Below are 14,070 nucleotides of genomic sequence, written 5' to 3' on the forward strand. Positions count from 1 at the left end.
TTGATTGTTACATGAGTTTCTCTCATCCATGCAACGCCCGTTATCCGTCCCCGTGCCTACAGTATTTTAATCCTCGCTGTTTACTATAATCACTCACTGCTGTTTCTCGTTACTCTGTTCGTCGTTATTTCACTACTGCTACTCGCTATAAAACTCGTTACTACTGATAAACTCTTGCGAGCAAGTCTGTTTCCAGGTGCAGATTGAATTGACAACTCCGTTGTTAAGGCTTTCAAGTATTATTTGTCTCCCCTCGTGTCGAATCAATAAATTGGGTTTTACTACCCGCGAAGACTGCTGCGATCCCCTATACTTGTGGGTCATCATCTATGCTCGCCGCCACTGCTTGGTCAACGTCGGGATGCACAATGTTTAGCATAAGAGTCACTTTAGATTAAGCTGCGAAAATAGTCACCTGCCACAGCGGTCATTGGCTGCGGAGGCCCCACAGAGCGGCAATATAATTTTCTATAAATAAATAGACGACCCACTGGTCATTGGCTGCGGCAGCCCCATAGAGCGGCCCCATTTATCATTGGCAGCACCGTGTATACAATCAGGAAATAAAACGACCCACGCGTCAGCGGTAGATGGATGGCTACCCGTCAGCACGAGACGGTCGGAGAGGAACCGACTCGACGGTAACGGTAAGGCCTCTGACCTGACGGCAACCCGCGTCTTCGAGGGGTTTCAAACTAGAGGGAGGGGAAAGCTGAGGAAAAACTAACGAGTTGGGGAAAACTGAGTACAACTAACGAACCAGGGGCACGAAAATAGAAATCCCTATTATTATTGTTGACATGAATTGCATAGCTCAAAACCATGTTTTATACTCTCTATTTTTTATTTTGTTGGAGGTTTAGCACATATATTTCCTGCTTACTTTCTTGTGTTCAAGAGTCAAAAGAAATATTCCTGAAAAGAGAAGACAAAAAGTCTTCCAACATTTCCATAGGATCTTTCCAAGCAAGCTTTATGATTCATAATACTTTTCATTCATGCTACTTACAATGCTATTTAATTTTATGCATGCTATGTAGAATGTAAGAGTTATCACTTCATGAGTTCATAGTACTTATTGTCATTCTTTATTGACTAAAGCTTGTGATACTTTGCATGATTACTTAGAATCTATATATTATAAACTTCCAAGTTCATGTTAGTTTTATCATCTTCATGCTCGGGACGAGCATTGGTTAAGCTTGGGGATGTTGATGCATGTAAAATGCATACATGAACGTTATCCTTTATCATATTGAATGCTCACATATTTGCAACATATATGATGATAATACCATGTTTTACATTCATTTATGTGGTTTTACCAATGATCCCCTTTATTTGGTTTATAACCTTGCAGAATAGGAAAACCTTGTTTCGCGTGTGTGGGGTGATGGGTGTGTTAGATGGAGTAGCATAATTTTATTGATTGGATAGTGACATTATGTTCATGATCTATTATGGATTTACCTTTCTTTTGCTACCTCACTAGGGATAAAGTGAATGCATATGCTATGTTCATCTTGTGATAGCAATGATGATCTTATTTGTTCAAGGTAGCATATTTGATATTCAAACTTCATGTCAAAGTACTTATTGCTATGCTCCGTTAATTCTTAATATAAGATTGATGAAGTTTCTTTATTGTGGAGTATAAGAGAGATGTGTTGCATCATCTCTATGTTAGGACGTGATGCACATATTAATTCTGATCATACATATAATATTATCAGCACCTTCATATCTCATTGGTGAATTGTATTTATCCACTACAACTCTAAGAGAGAATAGTCAAGTGAACCCATGAACCCCGGTCCACTTTTTTATCATAAGAAACGCCTTTATATAGCTTTTACATTGTTTTCTATTTGCTGCACTATTTTAATCTGAAAATACAAAAATATTTACTTTTCTTATTTGCATCCAAAACACCAAAAACAATCAATATCTTTACAGTTTTTACTTAGTTATTTTATCTAGTTTAGTTTCTACTTATTTTACTACTACTTGTGTTGTTTACTTACGCGAAACCTTGTGCTTGACAACCACACGGTGGGGCTGGGGACACAAGGCATTTATTTTACTTGCAGGGTTGTTTGAAGAAGAGAGAAGAGTACAGTCTTGCATCCAGTTCCCCGAGAGTTCGATAAAACCCTCGAGTCACCCCTGTGGGGAAGATACTCCCTTGATATAACACCCTGCACTTGGAGTCCCAACGTACCAAGATCTTATTGGCGTTGCTAGTAGCCGTCATCAGACCCCGATGGAGCTTTTATAGATCAACACGTGACATGTACATATTATAGAAAGATCCCTTTTCATCACTTGTCCTAAAGAACTTGTAATTTGAAGATGGGGCCTTGCACTTTAAGAAAAGCACCCTAGAAAGAAAAAAATAAAATGCAATCAAGGACAGGGCGCCTCTGTCACCTAGCGCCGGCGAACTCGAGGTGTTTTCGCCGAGTTCCTAGAGAAGGAGGCTCGGATGCTCTCCTCCTCCGATAGGATCTAGCCACTGGCAACCACTAGATGGCCGGGCACGACCCACTTGGCCTTTCAGAAGCACCGAGCTCCAGCGAATGACCATGGAGGCCTCCTTCAAGGAGGTTGTAGATGGATCACCTTTTTGGCCGAAGATCACGACGACGTCGGTCATCGTGTGTTGCACTCGACAATGAACAGCTGCTCCAGAGCGCCGCTCTGTAGATCCGCCAACATCAGCTTGCCCCAGTCGAATCTTCTCTTCATCACCACCACTACGGTGTTCTGAAATAGGAGGAACCCCGGCCTCACTGCCTAGATCTAGAGAGCAGCAAAGAAGCTTTATTGGGGGATGTGTAGAAGCTTTGTCACCAATTTCCTCCGGCTCCGATCATCGAAGCGCCGCGAGCAGCAGCAACGCCACCACCAGCCGCAGGGAGCAACTCCAACTCCACCGCCGCCAAACTCCCGACGGCATCACGCCATACTCCACATGGAAAAAACACGAAACTAGACTAGATCTAACCCTAAATCTACTCCTATCTACTCCGGCGTGTCTCCTCGACCAACTCCGGCCGGCTATTCCGGTGGAGGAGGTCTCGGATCGGCCCGGTCTATGGGTGGAGAAGTCCAAACTATTGTAGCGCTAAGAGAGGGGTGAGGGGGGAAATGTTGCTAACAAGCAATATCTCGGCCATGCCTAATGCATTATAGTGTCGTAGCATTGCAACTTGATCATAACTAGGGCCTCTACTGGTCGATATGATTTTATTTTATTTGTTTGAGAATTTCAACCCTCAACATAAAAAAAACTGCATTTCCACATTTATGGGTTGCACAAACACAATTCGATAACATATTGAACATTCAATCAATTATGGGAAGAAACCAAACATGAGCTTTAACCTCACAAAACATAACTTTTAAAAAGATTTATTAAATGCATTATGTGTCTCTATCTTCCTTCACAATTCCACAACATACTGAACATTCAATCAAGTATGGGAAGAAGCCAAAGATGAGCTTTAACCTCAGAAAACATAACATTTCTTTGAAGATTAATGAAATGCATTATATGTCTTCAACTCCCTTCGCTATCTTGTCGGGTAACAGTTGGCGTCGAAAAATCCTGTATTCTTCTTGTGCATCATCCAAAGAACTCTTCTAAGCAATCCCATTCTTGTGTATTAATGCCATGACACCGAGAGGCCCATGATTTAGCCTTTAGAGGGACACACCATAATTAAGCTTAAGCATACTCCCTCCATCCACAAATAAGTGTACTTCTAGCTTTTGTACTAAGTCAAACATTTTAAGTTTTGACCAACTGTAGATAAAAAAGTAGCAACATATATAATGAGATTTTGGTATAATTTGAAACTACATTTCAAAACGAATCTCAGGATACTAAATTAGTATCATAAATGCTACTAAATTTTCCTATAAATGTGGTCAAAGTTTTAAAAGTTTGATTAAACACAAAACACACTTATTTGCGGACGGAGGGAGTAGTTAGCTTTTGAGAAGACGTGTGCTCGCGTTCTCACGTTAAATATCTTGCACAGACACAATGCAATCATGAAGCATGAAAAAAAACATTCAAATTAAGAGTTGTTTTCAGCGAAACAAATGAGTAGTATCCACCACTTGACCGATGGGGGAATTAAATTGGAATTTCGTATGACCCAATCCTACAGGCCTACTGCACTCGAATCCAACGTGCGCTGCCGAACACACACGGGCGCACCAATCACCTAAACTTTCCAAGTCCAAGTCCACCTTCCCTCTGCCCGAGTCAACACACCACTCCCGCCCGCTCTGCACCTTCCATGTCCACCACCGCCCGCCCGCACTTATCCCCCCGATCATCTTCCACCACCCGCATGCACGCGCCACGGCCGGCCACAGCCGCAAGGCACCGCTCCACCACCACCACCACCTCAATGGCCGTCCTCGTCACACTCCTCCTCGCCACGCTCCTCCCGCGCGCCGCCCTCGCCGCCTTCTCCCCGGACTCCTGGTTCTTCCTCGCGTGCGGCGCCAGCGCCAGCGTCGCCTTCCCGTCCGACTCCCCCAGCCGCACCTTCGTCCCGGACTCCACGTACCTCTCCAACGGGCGCGGCTCGTTCGTGGTCGCCACCTCCAACGCGGCCTCGCCTCTCTACGCCGCCGCGCGCGCCGGCACCTCCGGCTTCTCCTACCGCCTCCCCGCCCCCGCCGCGCAGGACGCGGCGGCGTTCCTCGTCCTGCGCCTCCACTTCTTCCCGGTCGCCACCCTCTCCTCCGCGCGCTTCACCGTCTCGGTCTTCGAGACATACACCCTGCTGACCTCCTTCTCGCCGCCGACTGCCGGCGTCGTCAAGGAGTTCTTCGTCCCGCGCGGTGCCGGCGCTTTCACCATCAAGTTCAGTCCGGATGCCGGTTCCTCCGCGTTCGTCAACGCCGTCGAGCTGTTCCCGGCCCCAACGGAGCTGCTGTGGAACAGCTCGGTGGTGCCGGTGGGCGCCCTGTCGAGCAACGACCTGTCATCCTGGCAGCAGGACGCGCTGGAGACGGTGTACCGCCTCAACGTCGGCGGCCCCAAGGTGACCAAGGAGAACGGCACGCTCTGGCGGACGTGGCTCCCCGACGGGCCCTTCCTCCACGGCGCCCCAGGGCAGTCGGTAGTGAACAGCACCGCTACCCGCATCAACTACAGTGGCTACACAAGCGACCTGGCGCCGGACGTCGTGTACCAGACGCAGCGCGCGGCGAACGTGACGGCCTTCAGACGGGCGACCACCCCGGGCCTCAACTTCAATGTCACGTGGACGTTCCCGGCGGAGCGGGGAGCGAGCTACCTCGTCCGCCTCCACTTCTGCGACTACGAGATGCTCAGCTCCGTCATCGGAGTAGGCATCAAGTTCAACGTCTACGTCGCGCAGGCCATTGGCACCATCGACCTTTCGCCCAAGGACCTGCCCCAGGTGACCCAGTCGAACGTGGCCTTCTACTTCGATTACGCGGCCAGGGCTCCACGCGCCGGGAACCTCACCGTCAGCATCGGTAGGTCGCCGAAGAGTATCGGGGCCGGCATACTCAACGGGCTGGAGATCATGAAGCTGCAAGCTGCCAATATGAGTCCGCCGGCAGCGGTGCACAGCAGGAGGACGAAAATAATGATCATCGCGCTCTCGGTGGTGCTCGGCGCCGCGGTTCTTGGTTGCGTGCTACTCTGGTTTTTCGTCGTGCGGCCCAAGAGGCGGAGGCAGGCGGCGCTGGACGAGAAGGAGAACACGCAGATGCCGCCGCCGCCGTGGACGCCGTACACGCCCGACAGCGCCTCCGGCTGGCCCGACCAGTCGACGAACCGCTCCAGCGAGGGCACCGGCGACAGGATGCAGAGGGTGAGCACGAAGCTGCACGTCCCGCTGCCCGAGATCAAGGGCGCCACGGACAACTTCCACGACCGCAACCTCATCGGCGTCGGCGGGTTCGGGAACGTGTACAAGGGCGTGCTCCCCCGCGACGGCACCCCCGTGGCGGTGAAGCGCGCCATGCGCGCGTCCAAGCAGGGGCTCCCGGAGTTCCAGACGGAGATCGTGGTGCTGTCCAGCATCCGGCACCGCCACCTGGTGTCGCTCATCGGGTACTGCAACGAGCAGGGGGAGATGATCCTGGTGTACGAGTACATGGAGAAGGGCACGCTGCGGGGCCACCTGTACGGCTCCGACGAGCCGTCGCTGTCCTGGAAGCAGCGGCTGGAGATCTGCATCGGCGCGGCGCGGGGGCTGCACTACCTCCACTCCGGCTACTCGGAGAACATCATCCACCGGGACGTCAAGTCGACCAACATCCTCCTCGGCGCCGGCGAGGGCAGCGCCGGCGGCGTGATCGCCAAGGTGGCCGACTTCGGGCTGTCGCGCATCGGGCCGTCGTTCGGGGAGACGCACGTCAGCACGGCGGTGAAGGGCAGCTTCGGGTACCTGGACCCGGAGTACTTCAAGACGCAGCAGCTGACGGACCGTTCCGACGTCTACTCCTTCGGCGTCGTGCTGTTCGAGGTGCTCTGCGCGCGCCCGGTGATCGACCAGAGCCTGGACCGCGACCAGATCAACATCGCCGAGTGGGCGCTGAGGATGCACAGCGAAGGGCAGCTCGACAAGATCGTCGACGCCAGGATCGCCGGCGAGGTGAACGAGAACTCGCTGCGCAAGTTCGCCGAGACCGCCGAGAAGTGCCTCGAGGAGTACGGCGTCGACCGGCCGACCATGGGCGAGGTGGTGTGGAACCTCGAGTACTGCCTGCAGCTGCAGGAGACGCAAGTCAACCGGGACGCGTTCGAGGACAGCGGCGCCGTCACCACGCAGCTCCCCGCCGACATGGTCGTGCCGCGGTGGGTGCCTTCGTCGACCAACTTGTCCATGGACGAAGCGGACGAGACGGTCATGACCATGACGGACGTCTCCGACAGCCAGGTGTTCTCTCAGCTAGACGCCCGCGGCGAGGGACGATGATCCAGTTCCTGCGCCGATTGTACCAATTGATGTTCCTTCCACATTCTCTGAATCATCTGAACAAGTAGTTCTTTCCGCGTTCTCTGAATCATCTGAACGCCACATCCACATGCAAGTCGCAGAGTTGGGCCGGTCGTCAGGATGCACCATTGCTGAGCACCCTGCAGGCCTGCACCCACCCAGTAGGTTGAACATATCAGGTGGGACAAACATAATTTGTAGCCCTTGGATTATGTAACCCACCACCATCACATAAAGAATGTTCTTTAGAAGACCTATTATTGAACCATTCGACAGATAGATTTTCCATTCAAATTTGACGTGCTGGCATCATTTGCTACCGAAATTTAACAGGAATGCAATGACAGACTTACAGTCATATAGGATTCATGTGGCGTATGGACATTGCAGTAAAAGTAATTTGCAGGAACAGACTTACAGTCGTATAGGATTCATGCAAAGTTAGCCAGTCTACGAGGAAAGGAGGAATTCAAGTAGTACTAAAGATCTAAGGCGCAGTTCTGTTGGAAGAAGATTCGAATACGAGATATTTTTATAGTGTTGCTAATATTAGACACAGAAAGAAACTCATTTATTTTCTTGTTCAGGAAGAGGGCTGCCATGAGCAGCTGAAGTCCTATATTACATCCTATTATAAAAGATTGTTTGGTGCCTCGGAGGAATTTGATGAATCCAGAATTGATGATATACCCCAAGTATCTCTAGAAGAATACACTATTCTACCTCTCCCTACTCTGAGGAAGAGATAAGGAAAGTGGTTTTTTCAAATGGAACACAACAAGGCGCTAGGTACCGATGGTTTTCTGGCTGAATTTTATGAAACCTTCTAGGACATAATTAAAGAAGATTTATTGGAGCTGTTTTTCGAACTTCATGGGGGGAAATTAGATCTATTATGTATCAATCTTGGTGAAATTACATTATTACCAAAATTTAATGATGCGAAACGGATTCAACAATACAGACCAATATGTCTTCTTAATGTTTGTTTCAAAATTTTCATCAAGGTGGCTGACTAAATTCGGTGGCTGATCAGGTGGTGCGCCCGACTCAAACTGCTTTCATGCAAGGTAGATATATCCTAGATTGAGTTGTCACTTTGCATGAAACAATCCATGAGATGCATCGCAAAAAGTTGAATGGGATCATACTCAAAATCGACTTTGGAAAAACCCTATGATAAAGTTAAGTGATCTTTTGTTCAACAAACACTCGGGATGAAAGGTTTTTCTGGTGAGTGGTGCGCTTTAATTATTAATTTTTTTGGTGGAAGTGTTGTCATTAAGATTAATGATGATATTGGTAGATACTTCCAGAAAAAAAAGTTTGAGGCAAGGAGACACCCTATCTCCAATATTATTTAACATTGTGGCGGATGTGCTTGCAATTTTAATTGAGCGTGCAAAAGTTGATGGCCAGACTGAAGGTGTAGTTCCCCATTTGGTTGTTGGGGGCTTATCTATTCTTCAGTATGCCGATGACACCATTATTTTTATGGATCGTGACTTGGAAAAAGCATGAAACCTGAAGTTAATTCTTTCAGCGTTCGAGTAGTTGTCGGGTCTTAAGATTAATTTTCATAAAAGTGAATTGTTTTGTTTCGGTGACACCAAAGACGATGTCAACCTATATGCCGAGTTATTCGGATGTGGGCTTGGTTGTTTTCCAATTAGCTATCTTGGCATTCCGATGAATTATCGGAGGCTCATGTTGGCTGAATGGAAACTTGTTAAGTAAAGACTTCAGAAACGTCTTTGTAGTTGGAAAGAAAAGTTATTATCCCTCGGAGGAAGATTATTCCTCATAAATTCAGTACTGACGAGTATGGTGTTTTATATGATTTATTTTTTCCAGTTATCCAAAGAAGTCTTGTATAGATTGGATTATTTCCGATTAAAATTCTTTTGGCAAGGGGATAGTGAGAAGAAAAAATATCGGTTGACAAAATGGAGTGTGTTCTCCGTCCAAAAGATCAAGGTGGACTTGGTGTTCATGATCTTGAAGTTAAAAACAGGGCCTTTCTAGAAAAATGGTTGGCCAAGTTATTAACTGAGAATTGTGTATGGCAACAGCTATTGCAGAAAAGTATGTGGGCTCAAAAGCAATCTCTCGGGTTCTTTGGAAACCAGGTAAAAGTGCATGGAGCCCCCATGTGTGGTTTTGGTAATTAATGACAATTCCTATGTACTAATATTTGCATTGAGTCATATTTTGTAGGAGTTGTCCATAGGCAATGCTTGAAGCATATGTTGGCTTAAATGTTGCAATAAGAAAAAAATGATGAAGAATATGTCTTGAAGAAGAAGATTAAGTGATCTCTCATGTGTATCTTCAAGACATCAACATGATGAAGAATGAAAAAATGAAGCGTAAGTTCAAAATAAGAATCTAGAAGGGATCATAGGCTTGAATCTTGCCATTCTTATGGTGATCACGGAAATGTGAAGACATGCCCAAATAAGAGGCTCTCCCATAGGAGTATGGGGGATCAATTTGCAAGTCTTCAAAAAGATAGTGTAATCAAGAAAGGTGTTTCATCTTGAGGTGGACAAGATCGTCATCATCAATCTCAAGTGGAATATGTGCAAGGCAAAGGTAGGATCTTGATAGGGTTTGTTTCTTACCGGTCTCGTGGTGTTAGTTGTTAGACCGTGTTATAGGACAGATAGTTGTACTATCAAGAGGGGCTCTGAAGTGAGTAACTTCATCATATCATTCGAAGAGAGCTCAAACCTTTGCATCATTGGCATCATCTTTCTTGGTTCTTATTTCATTCTTATTCATGAGAGGATTTATAGCTTGTGTTAATCTCCATGACAAACTCCGGTTCATCGAAAATAGAATTCATATGCATTCTCTATTGCATTTTTGATATTGGTAGTTTTACCGGTTTACCTTTATTCATTTGTTTATATCTTGCCTTGCCGGACTATTTAAGGGGGTCTTCTTCCCCAAAGTTCCTCATCCGTTTGAGCTCGTTTTTGCCCCCATTGTTGACCTTCTTTATAAAAAAAGCTCCATGTCTCTTTGCCTCAATTTGACGATCTGCAGGTACCCATATCTATCGGATCGATCAAGGAAAATGTGGAATGAGTGGAGAACAACATGCTACCATGAAACCTCAGTGACAGAAAGGGGAAAGTAACGATACATGTTTAGTGATTCACTCAGGATCAACGGCACAATCATCTAGCTTAATGCTTTGGTCTGTATTCATTTACTTAATAATTGTTGTTACTCGCTGATGTGGGAACAATGGTTGGACCAAGAGACTCTTGTCACCTATGGCTTTAGGGGCAATAGTATTTACGGATGTGCTGCTCACAAATATCTTATCACTATTTTATTTACTACACATTTGTACTTCATTTCTATATGTATGCATAGCCGCACAAGAATCCTTGACCCTGGCCTATTTCCATCCATTGAACACAACATAAACAAATTAAACTAGAAAGTTCTGGTAAACATAAAATCAAATCAACTAGCAAAGCCTTGTAGAAGTTTCCTTTACACCATTTTAGTAGTGCTTTCCAAGGTTCGGTTAAACCTAGATCTTTTTAGGGAAAAAGCTTACAATATTACAATCTATAATCCGGATCGAAGGTACCAGTTACCATCTCTATCCTTGCACTATTTCTTCCTTTTATGAGGGGGGGGGGGGGATTTCTTAGGGTCGACCAAGGTTGCCCCATCTCCCAAGATGTACCCCTCATCCTTCTTTATAAAGAGAGCTCCCTTCTAGCTCTCCTAATGCATCCAAAAGGCCTTCAGCTCCCCACACCCTTCCTCTCTCCACGTTTGCATAATTCATAGTACTTCTGTAGCTTTTGTTTGGGGCAACAAAGTTCTGTTAGATCGGTGAACACGTACACGCGGATTCCAATGGATAGATCATGTGTTCAATTAAAGGAGCAAGGAGAAGATATCCTCACGACAGTGAGGAATTAGCCTAGATGGGGATCACCCGTATCAGAGTCGCCATTGAGCCTTCCTCAAAATATCGACGAGAAACCCTAGATCCAATCTACAATTTTGCACCTTCATAGATAGATGTCGGGGTGATCGTGTAGTATGATTTTGTTGTTGTTTCATATGCATCAAACCCCTTCACCATGTACCCCACCATATTTTCCATTTTCCAGATTGGCTTCTTTCTTGCTGCAATCATTCTCCGCTTCTGCTTGAGGTTTTACATTGTTATTTTTTATTGCATCAAAAGAAGTTAAACTAGTTACTTTAATAATGAATGCCACCATTATTTTATGTCCACATCAGAGCACACCTTTTCTCCTTTTTGGCTGGAACAACAAGTTGTGTTGCCTAGGCGCTTGCCATTGCTCTACTTATCAATCCAAGTTTGTTTCTCTTTTTTTTTTTGGGGCCGAGCTTTCTTTTTCTTTTGTTGCACACCTCTTAGCAGATCACTTGTTTGCTACACATTCAGGTCAACATTTTCCTGGTTATTACTTGGTTCATTCATAGCATTAGTTTTATTTGTAGTATTTTTTTACAAAGTTTTTTAGTGAAGTCCTGTTTATAGCTGGTGATCCTTTACATAACCTGATAGAAAAATACTGGTATGAAATATGAATACAAGCCACTATGGGCCGGATACTAACCACAGATTTATTTCCACCCATCAAGCTCAAGTGTCCAACCAAGCCTGCACGCCGACGACCCAAACAAGGTCCCAAAGTCCCGTGCTGCTGACTAACGCACTAAAAATCCGACCGACACGGCAACACACCGCGTGCGGTCCCACCCACCACCGGCCGCCGTCCGTTCCACGCGCTGGCTGCCTGCCTGAATTGATTCCAAGCCGCGCTTCTCCAGCTGTTCCCCATCGCCATTCCCGGCTACTACACATTTCTCCCCAATTTCCCTTCCCCGAACCCCAATCCCCACCAAATCCACCTCCGCCACCATGGCCTCCTCGCCGGGCCCTTCCCCCCTCGCCGCCCTCCTGCTCTGCGCCCTCTTCACCGCCTCCGCCGCGTCCCGCTTCGCCCCGGCGGACAACCACCTCATCGCCTGCGGCGCCACGGCCCCGGCCCTCCTCCCAGACGGCCGCCGCTTCATCCCGGACTCCGGCTGCGCATCCACGCGCCTCCGCTCCCAATCCCCCACCCTCCCCGCCACCGCCCCCAACCCACCCTCGCCGCCGCCGTCCCCTCTCCACGCCGCGGCGCGCGTCTTCTCCTGCCACGCCTCCTACGACCTGGCCATCCGCCGCCGCGGGCACCACGTCCTGCGCCTCCACTTCTACCCCCTCGACTCAACCCTCGCCTCCGCCCGCTTCCACGTCGGCGCGGGGGACTTCCTCCTCCTCCACAACTTCACCGCCTCGTCCCCCACCATCAAGGAGTTCCTGCTCCCCGTCCACACCGACGTCCTCGCCCTCACCTTCGTCCCCGACGCCGGATCCGCCGCCTTCGTCAACGCCATCGAGCTCTTCTCTGCGCCCGAGGAGCTCGTCGGCGACATCGGCACCCTCGTCGCCGCCAACGCCACCAACCAAACCACCGGCCTCTCGTCCCACGTCCTCGAGACGCTCTACCGGGTCACCGTGGCCGGGCACAAGGTCACGCCCTTCAACGACACGCTCTGGAGGACATGGGTCAACGACGAGGGCTTCCTCGTCCACAACGAATCATCCGGTACCAAGCCATGGTCATTCGGTGGCCGGATTGCCTACCCCAAGGATAGCAGGCAGATGACCCGGGAGGTGGCTCCCGACAACGTCTACAGCTCCGCGAGGTCCGTGGATTCAGAGGGCAGTGTGACATGGGGCTTCCCGGTGCCTGCCGGAAACCGGTACCTAGTGCGCATGCACTTCTGCGACATCGTGAGCAAGGCGATGTACCAGCTCTACTTCAACATCTATGTCAACGGTCGTCTCGCCGTGAAGGATTTCGACATTTCCGGCACCACCGGGTACTTGGCCTATCCGTATTACATCGACTTTGTTGTGGACGTTGAGGATGAAGGGATGCTGAAGCTGGCCATTGCTGGCTCGAAGATGAGCCGGCCTGGAGAAGCGAGTGGGTTACTGAATGCGGTCGAGATAATGAGGATGAACAAAACGGGCGGCGGCATGGACGGGGATTTCCCAGTCATCCTGGACATGGACTATCTGCTCAGTAAGGGGATTGGGGAATTTGCTCGCTCGCTGCTATGTGGTTTGGTCTTCGCGGGGCTGTTCTTGGCTTTGGTCACGCTGGTGCTGAGGTTGAGGACTGAGCTGAAAAATAACGGCACGCTTTGGTCTCGCCAGTCAGTTGATTCTGGTGATGGCAAGTTGGCTAGAGCATATCAGCTTGTGCCCACCAAGACAGACTATTGAGCAGCGTGAGGTTTCGAGGAGCTTCAGACCGCCGCAGTTATGCGAAGCTAATGACTTAATGTTGTGCTTTGGTTGTAAGTATTGTAGTTTACTAGTTTTACACTTCTACTCCTTTCATGGTTGAAGTCTCAATTGTTTGAGCTTGGCCAATGCAGAACACGGTAATTGTGTGTACTTTAGATGTGCTTGTATTACTACTCCTTTGCTATTATCTATCCAATGGCAATAATTGTCATATGCTGGAATACCTGTCTGTGACTTAACCCATGGTAGTGTAGTACTATAATATCAATATGCTCTTAGCAGAATCCTTCTTGTGAGATAATGAGTTAGCTTGAAGACATTGCTAGAATTTCTGAATCAAAGCATGTTTTAGTTGTTCCATGGAGCAATCTTTTGGTACAAACAAATTAACAAATAGTTACTCCCTCTGTTCTATAATTTTTGCCGAGGTTTTAGTTCAAATTTGAACTACAATCATGACAAGGATTATGGAGCGGAGGGAGCATAATTTTTGATTTGTTCCACCCATATTTGGAAATAAAACCATATTGCTACCTTCATCACTAAGCACATTCTGTAGTCTGGACAACCTTTGTAACCATGTCCCATGAAATTAATCAGTTGATTTACGTTTGATTGCATGGTGGATTTAGTCTCACCTCTTTAACCAGGTCGTGATACCCTGTGAATTTCACTATCCTACTCTGCCTGTTGTTTCCATTG

At 47.9% G+C, this 14,070-nt stretch overlaps 2 protein-coding genes across 2 annotated transcripts; both read left to right on the forward strand.

Annotated features, from left to right (window-relative positions):
* The first annotated feature begins 4,220 nt into the window (after nt 1-4,220).
* On the forward strand, nt 4,221-7,068 carry LOC124701273 (probable receptor-like protein kinase At5g59700). The gene has a single exon (XM_047233319.1). It carries the CDS (start codon nt 4,311-4,313, stop codon nt 6,975-6,977), a length of 2,667 nt encoding a protein of 888 aa, XP_047089275.1. The 5' UTR covers nt 4,221-4,310; the 3' UTR covers nt 6,978-7,068.
* A 4,848-nt stretch (nt 7,069-11,916) lies between these two features.
* LOC124701274 (probable receptor-like protein kinase At5g24010) lies at nt 11,917-13,652 on the forward strand. The gene has a single exon (XM_047233320.1). It carries the CDS (start codon nt 11,926-11,928, stop codon nt 13,342-13,344), a length of 1,419 nt encoding a protein of 472 aa, XP_047089276.1. The 5' UTR covers nt 11,917-11,925; the 3' UTR covers nt 13,345-13,652.
* The last annotated feature ends 418 nt before the right edge of the window (nt 13,653-14,070 follow it).

This window comes from Lolium rigidum, chromosome 3 (genome assembly GCF_022539505.1).
Source record: "Lolium rigidum isolate FL_2022 chromosome 3, APGP_CSIRO_Lrig_0.1, whole genome shotgun sequence".
NCBI classification, from domain to species: domain Eukaryota; kingdom Viridiplantae; phylum Streptophyta; class Magnoliopsida; order Poales; family Poaceae; genus Lolium; species Lolium rigidum.